General features: G+C 35.7%; 2 protein-coding genes across 2 annotated transcripts in view; one reads left to right on the forward strand and one right to left on the reverse strand.

Annotated features, from left to right (window-relative positions):
• The window catches only part of LOC142338415 (non-selective voltage-gated ion channel VDAC2-like), a 420,938-nt gene that overhangs the window by 199,705 nt on the left and 203,988 nt on the right, over positions 1-17,245 (reverse strand). The window lies entirely within an intron of this gene.
• The window catches only part of LOC142339892 (sperm flagellar protein 2-like), a 224,973-nt gene that overhangs the window by 115,764 nt on the left and 91,964 nt on the right, over positions 1-17,245 (forward strand). The window contains exons 32-33 of the mRNA XM_075390265.1: positions 8,226-8,419; positions 8,720-9,250. Coding sequence (XP_075246380.1) covers positions 8,226-8,419; positions 8,720-9,250 — 725 coding nt within the window. The remainder of the gene's footprint in view (positions 1-8,225; positions 8,420-8,719; positions 9,251-17,245) is intronic.

The following is a 17,245-nucleotide window of genomic DNA, read 5'->3' on the forward strand; positions in this document are numbered from 1 at the left end:
GGCAAGCAGTGAAGCAAATTTTTCAGAATATCTTTGGACAAACAGCGCTAAAGTTTGTGATAGTTTTTCCAACAGCAATTATTTGAACTTGAATATCGCGCAAACTTAAAAACAATTTCGATCAAACATTAGGAAAACATGGCCCCCATGGCTTCATCATATTATGTGTCAATAATTACAGGCAGGTTGTACCATTTGGGCAAATAAAAAATAAGAAAAACTAACTAAAATACAAAACATAACAGAACTGAATTTTTCACCAAACTTTGAAAAGCACACAAGTTACAACTGACAAACAGATGAACTAAAAAAGCTCACGAAACCTTCAACAATATGCCAGGGGGACGAGAGGTGACAATAAAATGCAATAGTTAAAGTTAAAAACGCAATAAAAATGGAATAAACGTCAAAAGTGTAGAAAAAACGCAAAAAACACAAGTTTTTGCCCAAAAACACGCAAAGTTCTATATGAAGGAGTCACAGCAGGGCCACCAAACTTTACCACCGCCTGCACCAATTGTTGTTGTAAGTGCCTGCCAAGTTTGCTCAATTTTGAACCAATAGTTGAGAAGTTAATGCGTTTTTTCTAATTAGGCCGAAAAATGGGAAAACTTGATTCTTACAATTTTTCCATGGGCTATTTTACCAACTTATAATCACACTAGGGTTACAAAAATTGGCCTGGAGTCCCAACTTAAACCATACTGAGAGGAATTGGGGATAAAAAAGTCCTATCTATCATATATTAGGAGAACTGACCACCAGAAATCGTCAAAAATCAGACCCAAAAAAATGCGATTTTTTCCCATTGAAAAGGTACCCCTAAAAAACTGAAAAATAAATCACAGTTTTTGACTACACTCAAATTAAGTTCACATCAATACCTAACTGCATGCAAAAAATATCAACGAAATTCGAATTATTTACCAAGTTATAGAGCTTTCGTGGTCAAAATTTTTTACACATCAAAAATCGTCGTTTTGGCTGAAATTTCATATCTTTATGACGAGATAAAAATGCTTGTTTGGCGTGTGTTATTTAGCTTAGAACTTAATTTTATTGATACAGAAACAATGCCGCACAGTTAGAAGGTCCACAGAAGTGAGTTTTTTGAGTTTTGAACATTAATTGAACATTCATTTTTTAACACCTAAAATTAGGCCAAAAATGCACAAATTGCAAGTTATTTAACAAGTTAGAGCCTCAACCGACGGCAGTTCTCTACTATTATCATGCATTTGAGCTGTTACTTTGTGGAAAATCGTTAAAAATGACATTGAGGTGAAATACATGAGCCATAAGTGACCACAAAGTCATATATTATTGATGAGCAAAATTAAGTAAATAAAGTAACTTAGAAGTAGAGCAGTTATAACGCCTTGTGAACGCCGTATCTCACGCCGCTTTTGTAATCTTCCTTGAGTTATACCTGGCCAAGCCATTTTTTGTTCATTAGGGCTAATAAAAGTAGATACAGACAAAAGACATGTCCATTGATCGGGCCGAGCAATTGTTAAAACGCAGTGATATTGCCCGAAGGGTAAATATACTGTATCGCCAGGTAACTGCCACCCTTGAACTGCATAGTCTTTGAAATAATCAAGCTGGTGAATTAAACTGCTGGGATTTTCGCTCAAACGCTCTAGATTTGCAGCCATTTTACTTGGGTCAAGAAAAACCCAGAACTTTTTTCCTGTACCATGCAACGTGATGAAAGCATCACAGGGATCTTCCCAATCACAATGAAAATTTCTGTACTGAGCGCCGGCACTTAGGATATTGAAACCGAGGGACCAAGGACTCAGGGTAAACCCATGCGGCAACTGACAGTTAAGAAAATCGTGTTGAATAGTCTTTAAGACACAATGATTGTAGACTTTTGTCCCGAAAAATCCAGTTTTCTCATCATTACATGTAAACTTTGAAAGCACTGCACTGAACTTTTTTGCACCGTAAATTGCTCTCTAAATAGCAAAAATAACTGAATATCAACTCAAACGTTGAGGTGTTAAAACAAAGAATAAATGAAGTTTTTATTTAAAAAAAAAATCAAAAAGAAACTTTCACCAATATTTTTGTCCTGATATTTCACCAAAGGTTCCCGAATAATGAAAGGTCTTCCACGTAAAACTTGAGAGCCAACGTAAAACTTGTTGAATTTGCTCAGAGAGCTTAGATACAACAGGGCTAAGATCCATGCAATCTGAAGTCCATGCAATCTCATGCAATCTGAGGCCAAATGGGTAAACAAAAGTGAGACAAGTTCCACAACTTAATTGAAATAACCGCACATTAAACTCACACTGACGCCTTTAAGAGTTCACTGCTTCTAAATTATAATGCACAAAACCAAAACTGTGCGTTAAATAACAATTAGAAAGCTTAACACAAGTAATAGTAGTTTTAAGTACATGCTAGAAATAACTCAAATCCTTAAGTATTTGCCGGTATACAGAGGAGTCATTTGCTAAACATCTCCTGTCCGCGCTCTCAATCTCCTGATTAGATACATGAACACAACAAATAGAATAGAGATCGGAATCAAAACAAATGAATTGATCCACGACAAATCTTTAAAGTCGCCTTCCAGAATTGAAACTTCCGAAGCTGTTCGGGGGCAAATAGAGGGAATTGTTTCACCGAATGATAAAATACCATCAGGAATTGACCACGCAAAAGTGCCATTGGGGCAGCAAAGCAAACCAAATTGGCCCAAACTTATGTTGAAACACATTTCCGAACTGAAAAACTCCTTTTGAAGTTAGCTATGATTATTTGCAAAACAGAGTAAAAGTCATTAACCAAAACGTTCACACAAAAGAGACGATAAAAACAAAGAGCACAATCGTGAAGATTTTCTATTACAAAATCAATTTATAGAGTTAAAACAAAAAAAGTAAAAGCCTCATCTAACTCAAAAGGGACACATTTAATTCCGATTTCATCTTGCTCATCTGTTCCTCTTCGTCTGTTCACAAAATCAACACCTAAACAGCTAATTTGTTATTTAGGCAAATGAATTTACTTTTGTTAGCGGGATGCAGTGTACTGGCTGCAATAATGTTCCAAATCGATAAAAACACTGCTTTCACGAAAGTTGAAGAAAATCGTGAAAATGCTGAAAGCTTGTCCAAAGGAGTTATTTTCCACGAAAAATCGAAAATTCTCTTATCGAAAAAATTTATACCTGTTGAATTCCTTATTCCATATCCGAAATACAACTTTACAATGAAGGCCGAGCTTCGTAAGCTCCTACGAGATCTCAAAAATATGTGGCAACAACCGACTTATAATTGTCCTCTTAACATTTCCTCCAATTTTCAATCTAATACAACTGATTTCAACGTAGACTGGATTCTGCGAAAAATTGAAAATGAGGTGGCAATTGCTAGAACAGAGGTTAGCTACCTGCATAATGAGACACAGCACTTCTTGGAAGCATTGAAAAACACAGTTCCTAATCGCAAAAAACGAGCAGCGCCAGTAGTTCTAGCAGGTTTGGCAGCAATCGGACTTTTTGGAGGAGGAATTGCATTCGGATCATCAGGCAGCTGTGGAATTATTGGAGTATTTGGAGGATGTCACGATAAAGCGAAGAAAAATGCAGAAAACATTCAAAAACTGGCCGACTATACAGAACAGATAGCGACCTACGTCTCACTTGTAAAATCAGAGACAGACGACAAATTCTTTCTCATTTCGAATGAACTGGCCACTCTGCACAAGATTCAAAATGAACTTATTGAGAACCAGAACAGAAACTGAGAAATAATTCAAAAGCAGTTCAAAGTTTTCGAGAAAAACATTAGATTGCTCCAAGATTGTGATCAATTACTTTTTTCAAATCAGCAGATAAACTTTAATTTTGACACTGCGGCATCGTTACTCAATATGATATACTCAGATGTCAAAAGCTATAGAGCTGCACTTACAGGATATCGCATGAATCTACTCAATTCAATACCAACACTGTTACAGAAAAGATTACCGATGTCCTTAGTACCTCGAGATTCCCTAATGAAAATTCTAGACTATGTTGCACGCGAACAGATGAACGCTCGTGACCGACTGACCCTAGCAATTCCCATGGATGATCTCCTGTCTTACTATAATGCAGAACTGTTGACGGATGCACTATCGATTAAGGAAGGGCTACTTTAAACCCTTGCGATCCCGTTGGCTTCTCGTCAAACAGTTTTCACAGTTTTTACTGCAAAAATTGTACCAATGCCACAAAAAGACACTGGAAGTGCAATTAGATGGAAACTAGAAGCTCCATATTTAGCCGTATCAGAGGACTCTATGGAAACAGCAGTGCTAAGCAAAGATCAACTAGGAAAATGTTTAGGATCTTCCAACTACAGAATTTGTCATGAGACAATTCCAACGGAGTTGGGACACTCCTCATGTCTAGCCACACTTTTTTTCGGAACGACTATGGACGCCTTAGTAACGTGTCCAACCGAAAATGTTGTTTTACCAGTGATAGAGGCAGCAGAAAACCTAGGATATGGTATCTGGGTAATCTTGTCAGCGACGGACACATTTACCATGCGAGAGTCTTCCATGGATAGTTCAAACGCTCTCCAAGTCAGAACTTACCCTGGTTGCCAAATATGTATTATCACATTGGAATGTGGTAAGCAAATTACGACTCCGCACTTGAAAATTAGATCTGACCTAGGAAGCTGTCACAAGATTCCAGCAATTAAAATTCAAGTAGAACTTTCTGACCCTCTGAAGCATTTATTGACTGAAGTGCCAGAAATAGACCAACTCCCATATTTCAACAATAAAGATCAGGCCAGTCTTACTCTTATTAGACAAGTGCAAGAAAAATTAATAAAAATGCCGTCAATGAAAAAAACAGAAAACCTTGCACAAATAGCCAAGCCAATCGCCATTCAAATGACACATTTGAAACCTGTCTTGAGTAACACCTTTGAGAGCTACATGCCGTTTAAATACGCGCTCCTTATGGGAGTGGTATCATTCCTAGTTTCATTGGCCTTGCACTTACTATGCATGTATCTTTATCACAGATTTAGCTCTGTACGCCGTTTAGTCCCGAACTTTATGAAGGTCGGTAAACAAAAGGTTCCAGTCAAACCAATGGTCGTAGTGGACAGAACTCACTTTCGAAAAATAGCAGGAGAGAGATAAGTGGGAAAAGCGTGCACATGTTGTCATGAAAAAGTCTAAATCGGAAAACAGCCTTAAAACACCCCCTGACAATGAAAGGGAGGAAGAGCTTACGGAGCGGAGAAAAAGTCTATGCTCGGTATATACAAAAGGTGACTCCATAAACGACTTCGAAGACGTCAATGTGTAAATTATTCATTTATAAAATGTCTATCCTTCTATATTTGAAACTTTCTGTAAATCATTCATTAATATTTCAAAAAATTTGGACTCAATTAAGCTGTGGTAAATTGGTGTAATGACATATCTGTAGCCGTATATTCTTAAATTTTTTTAAAAAAATAATATGCTGAAAGCAAAAAAAGAGGGAGCTAGTGTGATATCCTTGGATATCAAGTAGTCCTAAAAAGGATTGTTTTGATGATCATAGAGTTAATAAACATTTGGTTGTCTTAATTTACATTTCTTAACCGGTACATTTAAATTATACAAGTATATTTGTTGTTAAATTTACTATGCTGTAAACTACTGTACTCAATGCCCTTATATGCCTCTGTTGAATCCGGATAAATATTTAATGAATATACATAGCAAATGTAACTTACTGAAAGCCATTGAATTATAATAGAGACAGAGAATAAAGTCTTGAGAATAGTTGGTTGTTTTAAAGAGAAGAAAACCGTGATCCACCACTCCGAAGAGCCTTAAGAGCTCAGGCTGAAAATTAGACAAGATTATTAGTCTGGGTCCATTGCACATGTATACATTATAATCAGACGGCTCTCGTGAGATTGTGCGTAGCTCGGAATATTACAACAAAAGTCTCAAGTTTGTTGATCCAAGTGCAAAAGGCTTTTTAAATATCAATGCTGTGGAGCTCAAGTGCTTGAGGCATATTGACCGGAGAAACCTTGAGTAACTTTTTTGTGTAATAAAAAGTTCAGATTAAAAGTTCAGAAGGGCCAATTTGTCATAATCTAATCAAATATAAAAGCATTTGCCTTTATTTATTTTGTAAAATGAAACAGCTATTCACCGAAACTTGATATTCAATAAAAGTAATCAATTGATAAGAAATTTTTAGTTTCATTAAACCAAGAGTGCAACTGTCATGAATTAATGTTGCAATCAGTATGTGTGCCGTAACGTGCAAAAAAAGGAATCTATTTGACATAATATTCAGGATTAGCTTAAGAATGCAGACACGTTGAAGTTGAAATTGAGATAAAACTTAAGATTTTAAGATTATAAAATAAGATTTTTTGTCATGTTTTTTATTTGAAGAGAAAAATTATTAGGGGCTATTATGCTGTTCCACTTACGTTACTCTGCTAATCATGTTGATGTCAAATGAAGAGCACAACCTTTAGGGGAATATTGAAGTCTCGTCGTGCTTTACTCAAAATTATTTAAGTCTTTTCGTGCTTTACTCAGGTGATTACGTATTGTTGTTCTGATTTCACATGTGCTCTTGGTGATCTTTGTGTAAAGTGATGGTCAGATTAAACTTTATCAATCCAGAGATCAATTTATATATTTGGCTTAAGTTTGCGTCGAAATTACAGTAGAAATATTTTTTTATTCGTTCCTTTTTAAATTTTCTTATTTCCCTGTTTTTGGTCAATGTTTAAAGTACACTACTGGCCGAAATCGTTAATAAATTGTGTTAAATTGAAACTTTGAACGTGAAACTCAACTGATGTATCGTGAGCAATCAGCAAAATCTGTATTTGAATAATTGAAGGTATTTATTCACTGTATTTTTCTCAAGAATTGTGTTTTTTGTTGTTTTACTCTCAAGTATTACATATGCGGTAAGTTCTACTTATTTTGAGTTAAATTATTCTTCAAAATAAGCTCACAAAATTTAAAAAAAACCAATTTTTTAAAAATTGTTTATGTTTTATTACAAAAACTTCTGGTGATTTTCTTTCCTATTTCAAGTTTTTCATAACAATGTCTTATTCTGTTTGCGTTCAATCAAACAGCTTGTTTTCAGCGTCTATTAGTTTCAAATTTTTTTTTATGTTCAAGAGTTTAGTGACGCCGACAAAATACGAACCTCACAACAAACTTGTTTTGTTTGCTTCTCGTTCTCCAGAAAAAAGTTTTTCAGATTTTTTGAGCATCTGATGTTTCTCATTTGTTCTTTAGCGTATGGTTTCGGAGAAAACAAATCAATGGTTATAACTAAGGACTATGGGACGGTTTTAAAAACTTACGTGAACTTTTACCGAAAAATGGAAATAAATTGTTTTTCGTTGTTTTTTTCTAAGAATTTGGTGACCGTTTTTTTCGCTTTCACTATTAATTTAATTTTTTCGTCCGTTTTGGAGATATCAGGTGCATAGATAGCCCGAAAATAAACTAAAAGACTGAATTGGGTACTATGAGGAAAGAACCTGCGAAAAATAGAAGGGTTCGTTTTTTGTCTTTTCTTCTAACACTTCTTTTTTTATAAAGCTTTAATGAAGTTTCCACTATCGGTTTTACTAAAATTTTGAAAAATCTAATATAGTTATTGCCAAAACCTTTAATAAAAAAGCTACAATTGGCCACCATATCTTTTTCTCTTTTATTTTGTGTCGCCCGAAGTTGAAATGTCAGTCTCAAAATCTGAAATAATGAGATTCTAGTGTTCGAGCCGACTTCTCTGGAAAATCAATTTTTCTTGATAAAATATATCTCTACAGCAGAATGAAAATAAGTAACCATTGGCCGCAATATTTTATTTTGGGCGAGCTTTCATTTTATACCACTGCTGCCTTTCTCTGGTGAGTAGTTCAGGGCTCCAAATTTGACAATAAAAATCACCTCAGCAGAGAGTTCCGTCTCTCATTGTATGACCTGGGAGCAAAATGAAGCCCCTAATTGACTACGCTTCCTGAAAAAAATAAGAGAATATCCGGCCATTGTATTATTTCTAAGCGATTATTTCATTACCATCGCTTGTCTTATTGCGGATTTCGGTTGCTGCTCAGATCACAATGCGTTTTAGTCTAAAACCGGAGATCACGTTTCATGTACCCAGAATCTCTTATTCATAAAACTAAACAAGGTATGTAAAATACAATGTGTTATAGGTTCTGACTCGAAGCGTTCTGCCAGTGGCAAAGGTGGTAAAGGCAAAGGCGCTAAACGGAGTCCAAGTCCAGCCGAAGTGCCAGCGCAGCCTGCTCCAGGAGCAGATGGGGCTACTGACGGGGCACCAGAGCCCCCTCCCCCGGCTCAGCCTGGAGATGATGATTGGGAGTGTGTTAAGGAGCCGGTTGATCTGGTGAGATCTACTTTTTTTGTAAAAAGTTTTTTAATCGAATACCATTACGCGTGACAGCTCCAAAACCCTTTTAGCTTTATTTTCTCAGCGATCAGAGAGAAGACTTATGTTGTTTTGAAAATTATTCTATTTATAAGATAAAATTCAGGGGATATTGGGTGTGTTTCTAGCTACATTATCAGGAGAAATCATTTTGGCCTAGGCTTTTCAAAAGGATGACACATTCAAGTCTTTCTATTATTACAAGGCGGAGGATTTGTTCGTAATTTTCCGTGTCATTTGTCGTTCCTTGGTGTTCAGGAGGTCGCCGAGATCTTAGCGCCTCAATGGGAGTTCATCGAAGATACCTACGTCAAAGGGCTCCAAGTCACATTCAAGAACATTCGAGAATCTAGAGAACTTAGCATCCTTTATTTGCATCAAGTACGCGAGGACTTCAAAACTTACTTGATGCGACCCGATGAGAAACAGGCGCATGTCTCTCAGTACCAGGACGACTTCAACTCCGTATCTGACGATGTTAGGAACGACGAGGAAACGAAATCGGAGTGGCACGAGAAAGTGTTCACACTTCAGGAACTGCTCTGGGACATTTCAGACAAGCGCAAACAGAGTGCGGAAGCTGAAAGGAAGAACATCATGTCTGATGGTTGGCTGCCAGACCGTCTGGGAGTCTTGACTAACGATTACATAACTCTGATGCAGATTGAGCTTGATAAGTTCTATGACACTTTGAAGGTTCTGAAGGACTACTACAAGAGCATGGACGGAAGCAAGTCAACGAACGAAACAGAGGAAGGAAGTTCAAATGCTCGTCTTCCTCTGCTTGAGGTGAGTCACCACAACTGTTACCTTTAGTCATGAAATCATATCTGTTCAGAAATCTGCAAATTTGCGCTATTGAGCCTAGTTTGACCTTGGCCTGTGCAACTGGACCATTGCTTGTCAGTACTCTTTATTGGATGTCCCATTTCAATTTATTAATCGCACCAAAGCTCTATTTTAAAACATAAGTGGTCTTTACTGCGAAATATTTTGCGGAGTTTCTTAGTTCAATTAAATAGTATACACAACTCGCAATGAGTTCGTATATAATATGAGTTCGCATATAATGCTCCATTCGCCAAAATTTTGCTCAAAGAGCAAAGTAGCTTTTGTATCGGATAAAAATGCTAATTCGGTTTTTATAAACTTATTGATTCCCGTAAAAACAGACATGAGGACTAAGTGAATTAATTTGCTGTTTGCTGTATGGAAATGGACTAACATAAACGATATTCCAAAAGCATATTGTAAAATTTTTTTCCCGAAAAATGATTTGTCAACGTCAAAACACCAACAAACTCAAAACATATATATTAAACAAAACAAGTAATCGAGATTTGTATTTATAGGGTCCTGCGTTTGCCGAAATGCCAAGTCTTTTTTGAAACTTATAATTAAATTAATTACAATTAAAACTTAATTACATGACAAATTTTAACGTCGCGATTGCTTTCTGCTCATGTGAAAAAAAAAAAAACGTATTCCTGAAAAAAAAATGTTTACAAAATTTAAAAAGCAGACTAACATGGGGTTTATGAGTTTGATTTATAATCTTTTCTGTGCTTTCTGAAGTGTTTCTCCACAAAGTCTTTATTTACTTTTTAGCTTTGCAGTCTTGTTGCTGTTTATAGAAACAAGTTCAAGTTTTATATGATCCACTCTACTTCAATCAATTTAAGCTTTTTAACAAACAATTTTTGTCAGGCAATTTCTGTCTAGGAAGAAGCTGATTTTTAAAATCAGCTTCTTCCAATATGCCAAGATGGTTGTTTATTCCTTGGTATCATTAGCAAGCCCGTCCAGAGTAGAATATATAGCCGAAAAAACATCCGAATTTTGTTTTTTTTTCCACGGAGTTATCGTGGTTTAAATTTTTTGTTAACTTTTAACTGATTTTTGTAGTATTTTTTCTTTTTTTTCTGTTTTTGCTTAACAAAATGTGTAACAGTAGTGTTGCTGAAATAGAAGAGTGTTGTTGAACTGTTTCATCCTATTTGTTGGCTAAAATTTTTAATATTCAACCTTTTTCATTTAAAACGGGATAAATTAAGCGGCTTTAGTCCACCATCTTGCTTCAATTTGCCGGTTTAACACATATTAAATTTGCTGCACAATCTTCGTTAACTCCAAAGCTGCCTAGTCTTTTTTGTACATCATTTAAGAGTGTTCTTGAATTAAAATTTTGCGTGTTTTTTTTTGCTAATTGAACTCGATGGTTATCCAAAATGCTTCATTTGTCTTTGATATATTGACTTCTTTTTGTCAAATTCTCCTTATATTCGGAACAATTACATGATCCTAACAACCGAACGGCCATAGCAAGGCTAGATTTGATCTAATTCTTGTTTTTTAAAGTTCAAAAAAGAGTTTGGATGCTAGTCAGTCGATTTCGTTAAAGTAAATTTTTGCATTTTTTTTAATCTTTTGCGTTAATTACAGTTTAAAACAATTCAAATCAAAATTTTTTTAATGACCGGGCCAATTGGCTTCTTAGGGCGTTTCAAGCAAACGTATCTGTTTTTTATTCGAAAGCTTATGGTCGTTTTGACTTTTAAAAAAGTGGCTGTTTATAATAAACAATGAATTATTGAGCTTTGCGACTTTTTTCTCTTGTTTGGTCAACTTGTCAATTAAGTTCAGCAAAGACAGATCGCGTCTTTCGAATTGAATAAAATTTTATATTTTCGCGGTTACAGAGTTTAAGAAATGGTTTTCTGCCTTGATACTACGAGTTTTCACAAAAAGTTTGGTTTTCCCATCTTTGAAGTTTTTTTTCTTGTCTTTTACATAATTGACAGTTCACATATGACATCACTCGCGGTTCATATTACATCACTGGCAGTTCTGTAACCAGGTAATGTTTTTTGTCTTTATTTTTTCGTTCAATATGTATTCGTTTGTTAATTTCTGGATGGATGCATGTCATAGAGGCTTTGAGTTGCTGAGTAAAGGAACCGATTTACTGTTTTCAATTCCTAGTTAAAGTTTTTCATGAATTTTTAATCAAATATTATAAAAGTATATTGAGACGTATTTTTAATCTACTTACATAATCTCATTATTTACATGTATATCAAATTATTGGTTTTGTAGGAAGGTACAATTGAACATATATAGGGCTTTAAAAGCATTGCTTATTGTTTTTAAAGGCTTCAAAACCGGTTTTTCACAAAATGTTAATTTATCTTTCAAATTTTTCTTTTTATCGTTCTTTTTATAGACGTATGTCTATTCGGAATCAGGAGAGACCTCTATAATTTTATCTGAGAAAAGAACCTGTTTAATGATTTCATTTGATACCTGACGTTTTTCATGACTTTGAAATCAAATATTATAAAAAATTTATTTACAAGTATTTTCTCAATTTGCACTGTGCTTTTCTGTTACCTAGTCTGCTAATAACAGGTCGCATGTCAAGTTTTTGTTGTTTAATAGAGACGCAAATGAACATATTTATTGAACAGGTTTTTAGTGAATTGCTCTTTGTTTTAGCGGCTATAGTTTTTTTTTGCAAATCATTAATTTATTTTTTTATTTTTTCTCTGTTTGTCGTTGTCGTATGAAAAATTCAACTCTTAGCGGCTTCCTACATATGTATGAATGAAGGAGCGTTTTGGCTCCTATATACATACACACAAATGTATATTTATATATATATATATATATATATATATATATATATATATATATATATATATATATATGTGTGTGTTAAATTTGTACTTTGCTTCTCTTTTTTGTTGCTTAACCTCGGGCGGCAGATCAATTGCTAATTATTGGTGTTTTAGAACGGCATAATGCAACGTATGGACGCGGGTCTTTTGCGTTGTTATTTGTTTTAACGGCTTCGATACATGTTTTTTCCAAATTAATAGTTTAATTTTTAATTTTTGTGAATTTGTCGTTCTTTTTGTAGAAGTAAGACATTTTCTGAATAATGACAGATCTCAATGGCTCTCTTGGGCTAATCCAATAAACCTAATTATTGATTTCAGTTGACAGCTAATGTTTCCATGGATTGTTTTCGAAGAATACAAATGTCCTTTTTTTCTTTCTTTAACGTTTTGATACTTATTGTCATTGTTCACAGGTCACAGATTTCAATATTTTTGATCGAAGAAGGCGCAATGTATAATCGCTTAGTGTTTACGGAATAGATTTTAGTTTTAATGGCTTCTACCCCGTTTTCTCGCCAAATTTAATGGAAGTTTTTGTTTTTCGTCTGAATTTTCTCTTTGTTTTGTAGACAAACAACATATTCGGGATAGTGACAGGTCTCAATGTCTTCATTTTAAAGTATGAATGAACATAAATCTATATAAACTTTTCAGTTGATATCTTATAGTTTTCTGTATTTGAAATAATTTGTTTTCAAAAAGACCTTAACGTTTTTTTAGCTTTGCCGTTAGCGTTTTTTTGTCTACTTGTTTTTGGGTCTTAGTAAGACCTGGTCCCATGTTTCATAGCGATGAATACTTAATGATTAATAACGACACTAAATAATTAGTTGAGTTTAGTTTTTATTTGACGCTTTTCTGACTGTCTAATTGGGTAATTTTTTTGACATTTTGGGATGCAAATGTTTGCTATTTTTTTGACATTTGTGTTTGTCTTCGTAGCATAAGTTTTTGCAGTTTTCATCGGCCCACTAATGTAGCATTATTTACCTTATTAGGTGATGCTAGTCGGCAGTAATTTTTTTCATACGCCAATTATTTTTGAACATTGTTTGCATTTTTGAAAGTTTTCTATCTCTTCCTCATTTGGTAGACAATTCAGCCAAATCTGTGACTAAGCAGGGTCAGAACATAATGTGCAAACGCACATTACCGAGCCCTTCTTGTGGTAGCTTTAGTTTTTGACGTCTTATTTTGCAGACAGCAATGAGTGACCATGTAGCAGCTTATTGAAGGAAGTCAAGAATGACTTCCGATACTTTCCGATTTTTGATTTAAAAGTTACACTTCGAGTTGAGAATGTCACATCCATTAAGCTATGATTGCGGGAACATAATGCTATTTAAACCAACTGATTTGTAACAAATCTTGCCGCCAATTGAAACATTGATTAATACTTCTCTCTCTCACATCAATACACAACTTATCAGGTTACTGTGCCCAGCCAAACGCACAGCTGCACACAAAAATTTTTCTGCAAGGCGGCCAAACCAAAAACAGAGACCAAACAGCAAAGGGACAAGACACTGCCAAAGAGACCAGAAAGAGCCAAAGAGACGAAAGCAAAAACGGGAGAGCAAAGGAGAGTCCAAAAAGAGAGCAAAAAGAGAGAGCAAAGCCAAAAAGAGAGAGCAAAAGAGAGAGAGAGAGAGAGCAAAGAGTCCGAAAAGAGTAGCTAGCAAGGATCAATAGGGTGAAGTTCCAGGCCCTAGTTTTGAAGGAGTCTGTTTGCTGTTTGAGTGCCGGCAAAGTGCCAAACCAAGATTGAAAACATTAATTGTTCTAAATTTGTAAAAAGTTACTTTCCTAAAAGGTAGCTTATTGGTTGTGACGCGCGTGCATTTCCGGATACCGTTCGGACATTTTTTTTGAAAAAGCGCAACCTAATCGAACACCGTTCATTTTTTTGAAAAAGCGTTGATTTGCTGAACATCGTTCAGATTTTGATTTTAAAACATTGTAATAAACCTGTAGAGCAGCGCAAAACTTAAACACTCTACAAATATGGTTGAAATTGATTGAAAAATGATAATAACTTTGGAGAAATAATCATGCTAAAAAGGGGCGATACATGTAGAGACTGCCCTTGAGTCTGTGAAGTTATTGCAACCTGGGTTCCGCTAAGGATAACACCCGACCTAGAGGATCATTTTACATTCGAACCTTGTAAGGACGTGGCCTGGCCGTTTCTCAGTGACCAGTAATGACATAGACAAGAGGGTAGTGTGTGCGTGTAGGACCTTTTGTTTGCCGACCTTTTAATCCTAGTTCTCCAAAGAGTTGGTTTTTGTATGAAAGTAACGAGTGAAAAAGTGTTGAATTGATAAATTGATTAGAGAGACGAATTTTTGCTTTGAATTGATAGACTGGTTAGACAAGAGATGAGTGATAGGAACAAACGTGTCCGATTCAGCGGGAAAGAGGAAGACTTTTTGTACTTTTCGGAGCAATTTGAAGCTCGCATTTTTGTCCTTAAGTTGTACAAGGTACTTGATGGTAGTAGTACATTTGAAGATTATGTCCCATCTACACGCCCTAACGCTTCACGAGCCGAAAAAGACGCAGCTATAGATAAAGGGAGAGAAATTTTTAAAGAAAAACAAATGCAAATATGGTATGAGCTTGTTTCGGCGCTAGACAAGCAGTCAGTTCTTTATCTTAGGCCATATAAAGGAGATGGGGCTCAAGCATGGGATGTGTTAACTAAGAGATTCCGTAGCTTTGAGAGACCTAGATTACAAAAGTTAGTAAGCGAACTCACTAGCCTTGTTAAAAGAGACGACGAAAGTTTAATCGAGTATATAACAAGAGCAGAGGAACTACAATTTAACCTTAACCAAGTCAACGAGGGTTTGAGTGAAAAAATGTTTACATCAATTCTACTGAAAGGTCTGCCGAACGAATTTGATAATTTTGTCACACTTGTTAAGTACGGTAGTGAGGATAAATCACTTGATGAGTTGAAGCGAGATCTGATCAACTTCGACACTGAGCGAAGAATAGAGAGTGATAGGAAAAACGCAAGTGAAAGTGTCTTCCTAACAAAGCAGAAGAGGTGCCATAACTGTAACAAGTTTGGACATATTGCAAAATTCTGTCGTCAAATAATAAGCCTCATCACCCACAGCCTAATACCAGCAAAGTAATTCAATGCTATAATTGCAATAAGTTTGGGCACAAAGCTACAGAGTGTAGGAACAAAAAGTTTGAGAGTCATGCCAGGCGAAGCGTTAGAAATGAGAAACAGAATTTAGCAAAAGATGAAGAATACTTCAGTTTCTTTTTATGCCCAGTTGATGATGAGGGAGTAGGACTAGTGCTAGATTCGGGGGCAACAAGTCACATGATAAACAACAGGGAAATGTTTATCGATATCGATGATAGTTTCTCGGGCAAAGTACAGAACGCAAACAAAACAGTCTGAGATTTGTGGCCGAGATACAGTTGCATTTTTAGTTAAGGATAGTAATCAGTTTAATAGAAAAATTATCTTAGAGAACGCTTTGTTTATACCTGAAAACTCACACAGTCTAGTCTTAATTAGTAAACTTAGAGAAGCAGGAGCTGATATTTTGATAGGACCAGAACTAAGCATAATTGACAAAAGCGGAGTTGAGTACCCATTTAGGCAGGAGAAAAATTTGTTCATTTGGGACTTTAGTGAGATTGATAAAACTTGCAAGGAAACCTGCCTAATATCCAGTAGCTTAAAAATGTGGCACAAAAGATTGGGTCATAACAATTTTACGGACCTTAGCAAACTAGTTGAACACGTTGAAGGAATGCGTATCAGCGACAGTGCGGTAGATGTATGTGAGATTTGCGAGTTGAATAAAGCTAAGAAACAACCAATAGCAAAAGATTGCACAACAAGAGCACAAGCAGTGTTGGACATTGTGCACACAGACATCTTAGGGCCCATTACCCCCGAGGCTGTAGATGGCCGCAAGTACGCGATAAGTTTTGTTGATAGCTTCAGTAGATATTGTAGGGTTTACTTTATGAAGTCAAGGGACGAGACTCTAGAGAAATTTCAACAATTTTGTGCAGATGTAGGCCAACCTCTAACTTTAGTATCAGACGGTGCAAAAGAGTACATATCTAGCGACTTTAAAAAGTTTGCCCGGCTAAAAGGAATCAGGCTTGAGAATTCTGCGGCGTACACGCCACAAAAAAATGGTAAAATTGAAAAACTTTGGGACGTCACTGTAGGAACTGCTAGATGTTTAGGAGATCAAGCTTCTTTAGAGAAAAAGAATTGGACTTGTTCGCTCAACATGGCGTTCTATTTGAAAAATTTTTGCTATCATTCGGCAATAAAGAAAACCCCTCATGAAGCCATGTATTGCGAGAAACCAAATCTTAGTTTCATGAAAGTGTTCGGTTGTGTTGCTTACTCTTTCATAGAGAAACAGTTCAGAAACAAAATAGACAGAAAAGCGAAGAAGGGAATTTTTTTAGGTCATGCACTCGATAGTAGATCTTTTCTGATAGGAATAGAAAACGATCGCGGTGAGCTTAAGGTTCAAAAAACAAGGAGTGCAAGGTTCGACGAGAACAACTATTACTTCGGAGTGAATGAACAGGTAAATCTAGAACATGAGGTAAACAAAGAGATGAGTGAAATAGTTTTTTTAAATGAAATTGTTGATCAAAATTTGTTACCTAAAAACGCAAAAGAGGCGCTCAAGAATGACAACTGGAGAAAGGCAATGCAGGACGAATATAACTCACTGAGCGAAAATAAAGTTTGGGATCTAGTTGAGGATAATGGAGCAAAAGTAGTGGGTAGTAGATGGCATTTTGGAGTTAAATATGGTCCGACGGGAGAGATAAGTAGATTCAAAGCAAGGTTCGTGGCCAAAGGTTACAGTCAAGTCTTAGGGAAGAATTTTCATGAGACATACTCACCAACAACTAGGTTGTCAACAAATTGTTTAATTTTGAGCTTATCTGTTCAAAAAGGGTCGAAAATAAGACAAATGGATATAAAAACGGCATATCTTAATGCACCTATAGCTGAAGAAATTTACATGAAACAACCAGAAGGTTTTGAGCAATTAGACAACAAAGGAAAACCTCTTATTTGTTTAATGAAGAAAAG

This window comes from Convolutriloba macropyga, chromosome 1 (assembly GCF_964194025.1).
Source record: "Convolutriloba macropyga chromosome 1, txConMacr16.3, whole genome shotgun sequence".
Lineage (NCBI taxonomy): Eukaryota > Metazoa > Xenacoelomorpha > Acoela > Convolutidae > Convolutriloba > Convolutriloba macropyga.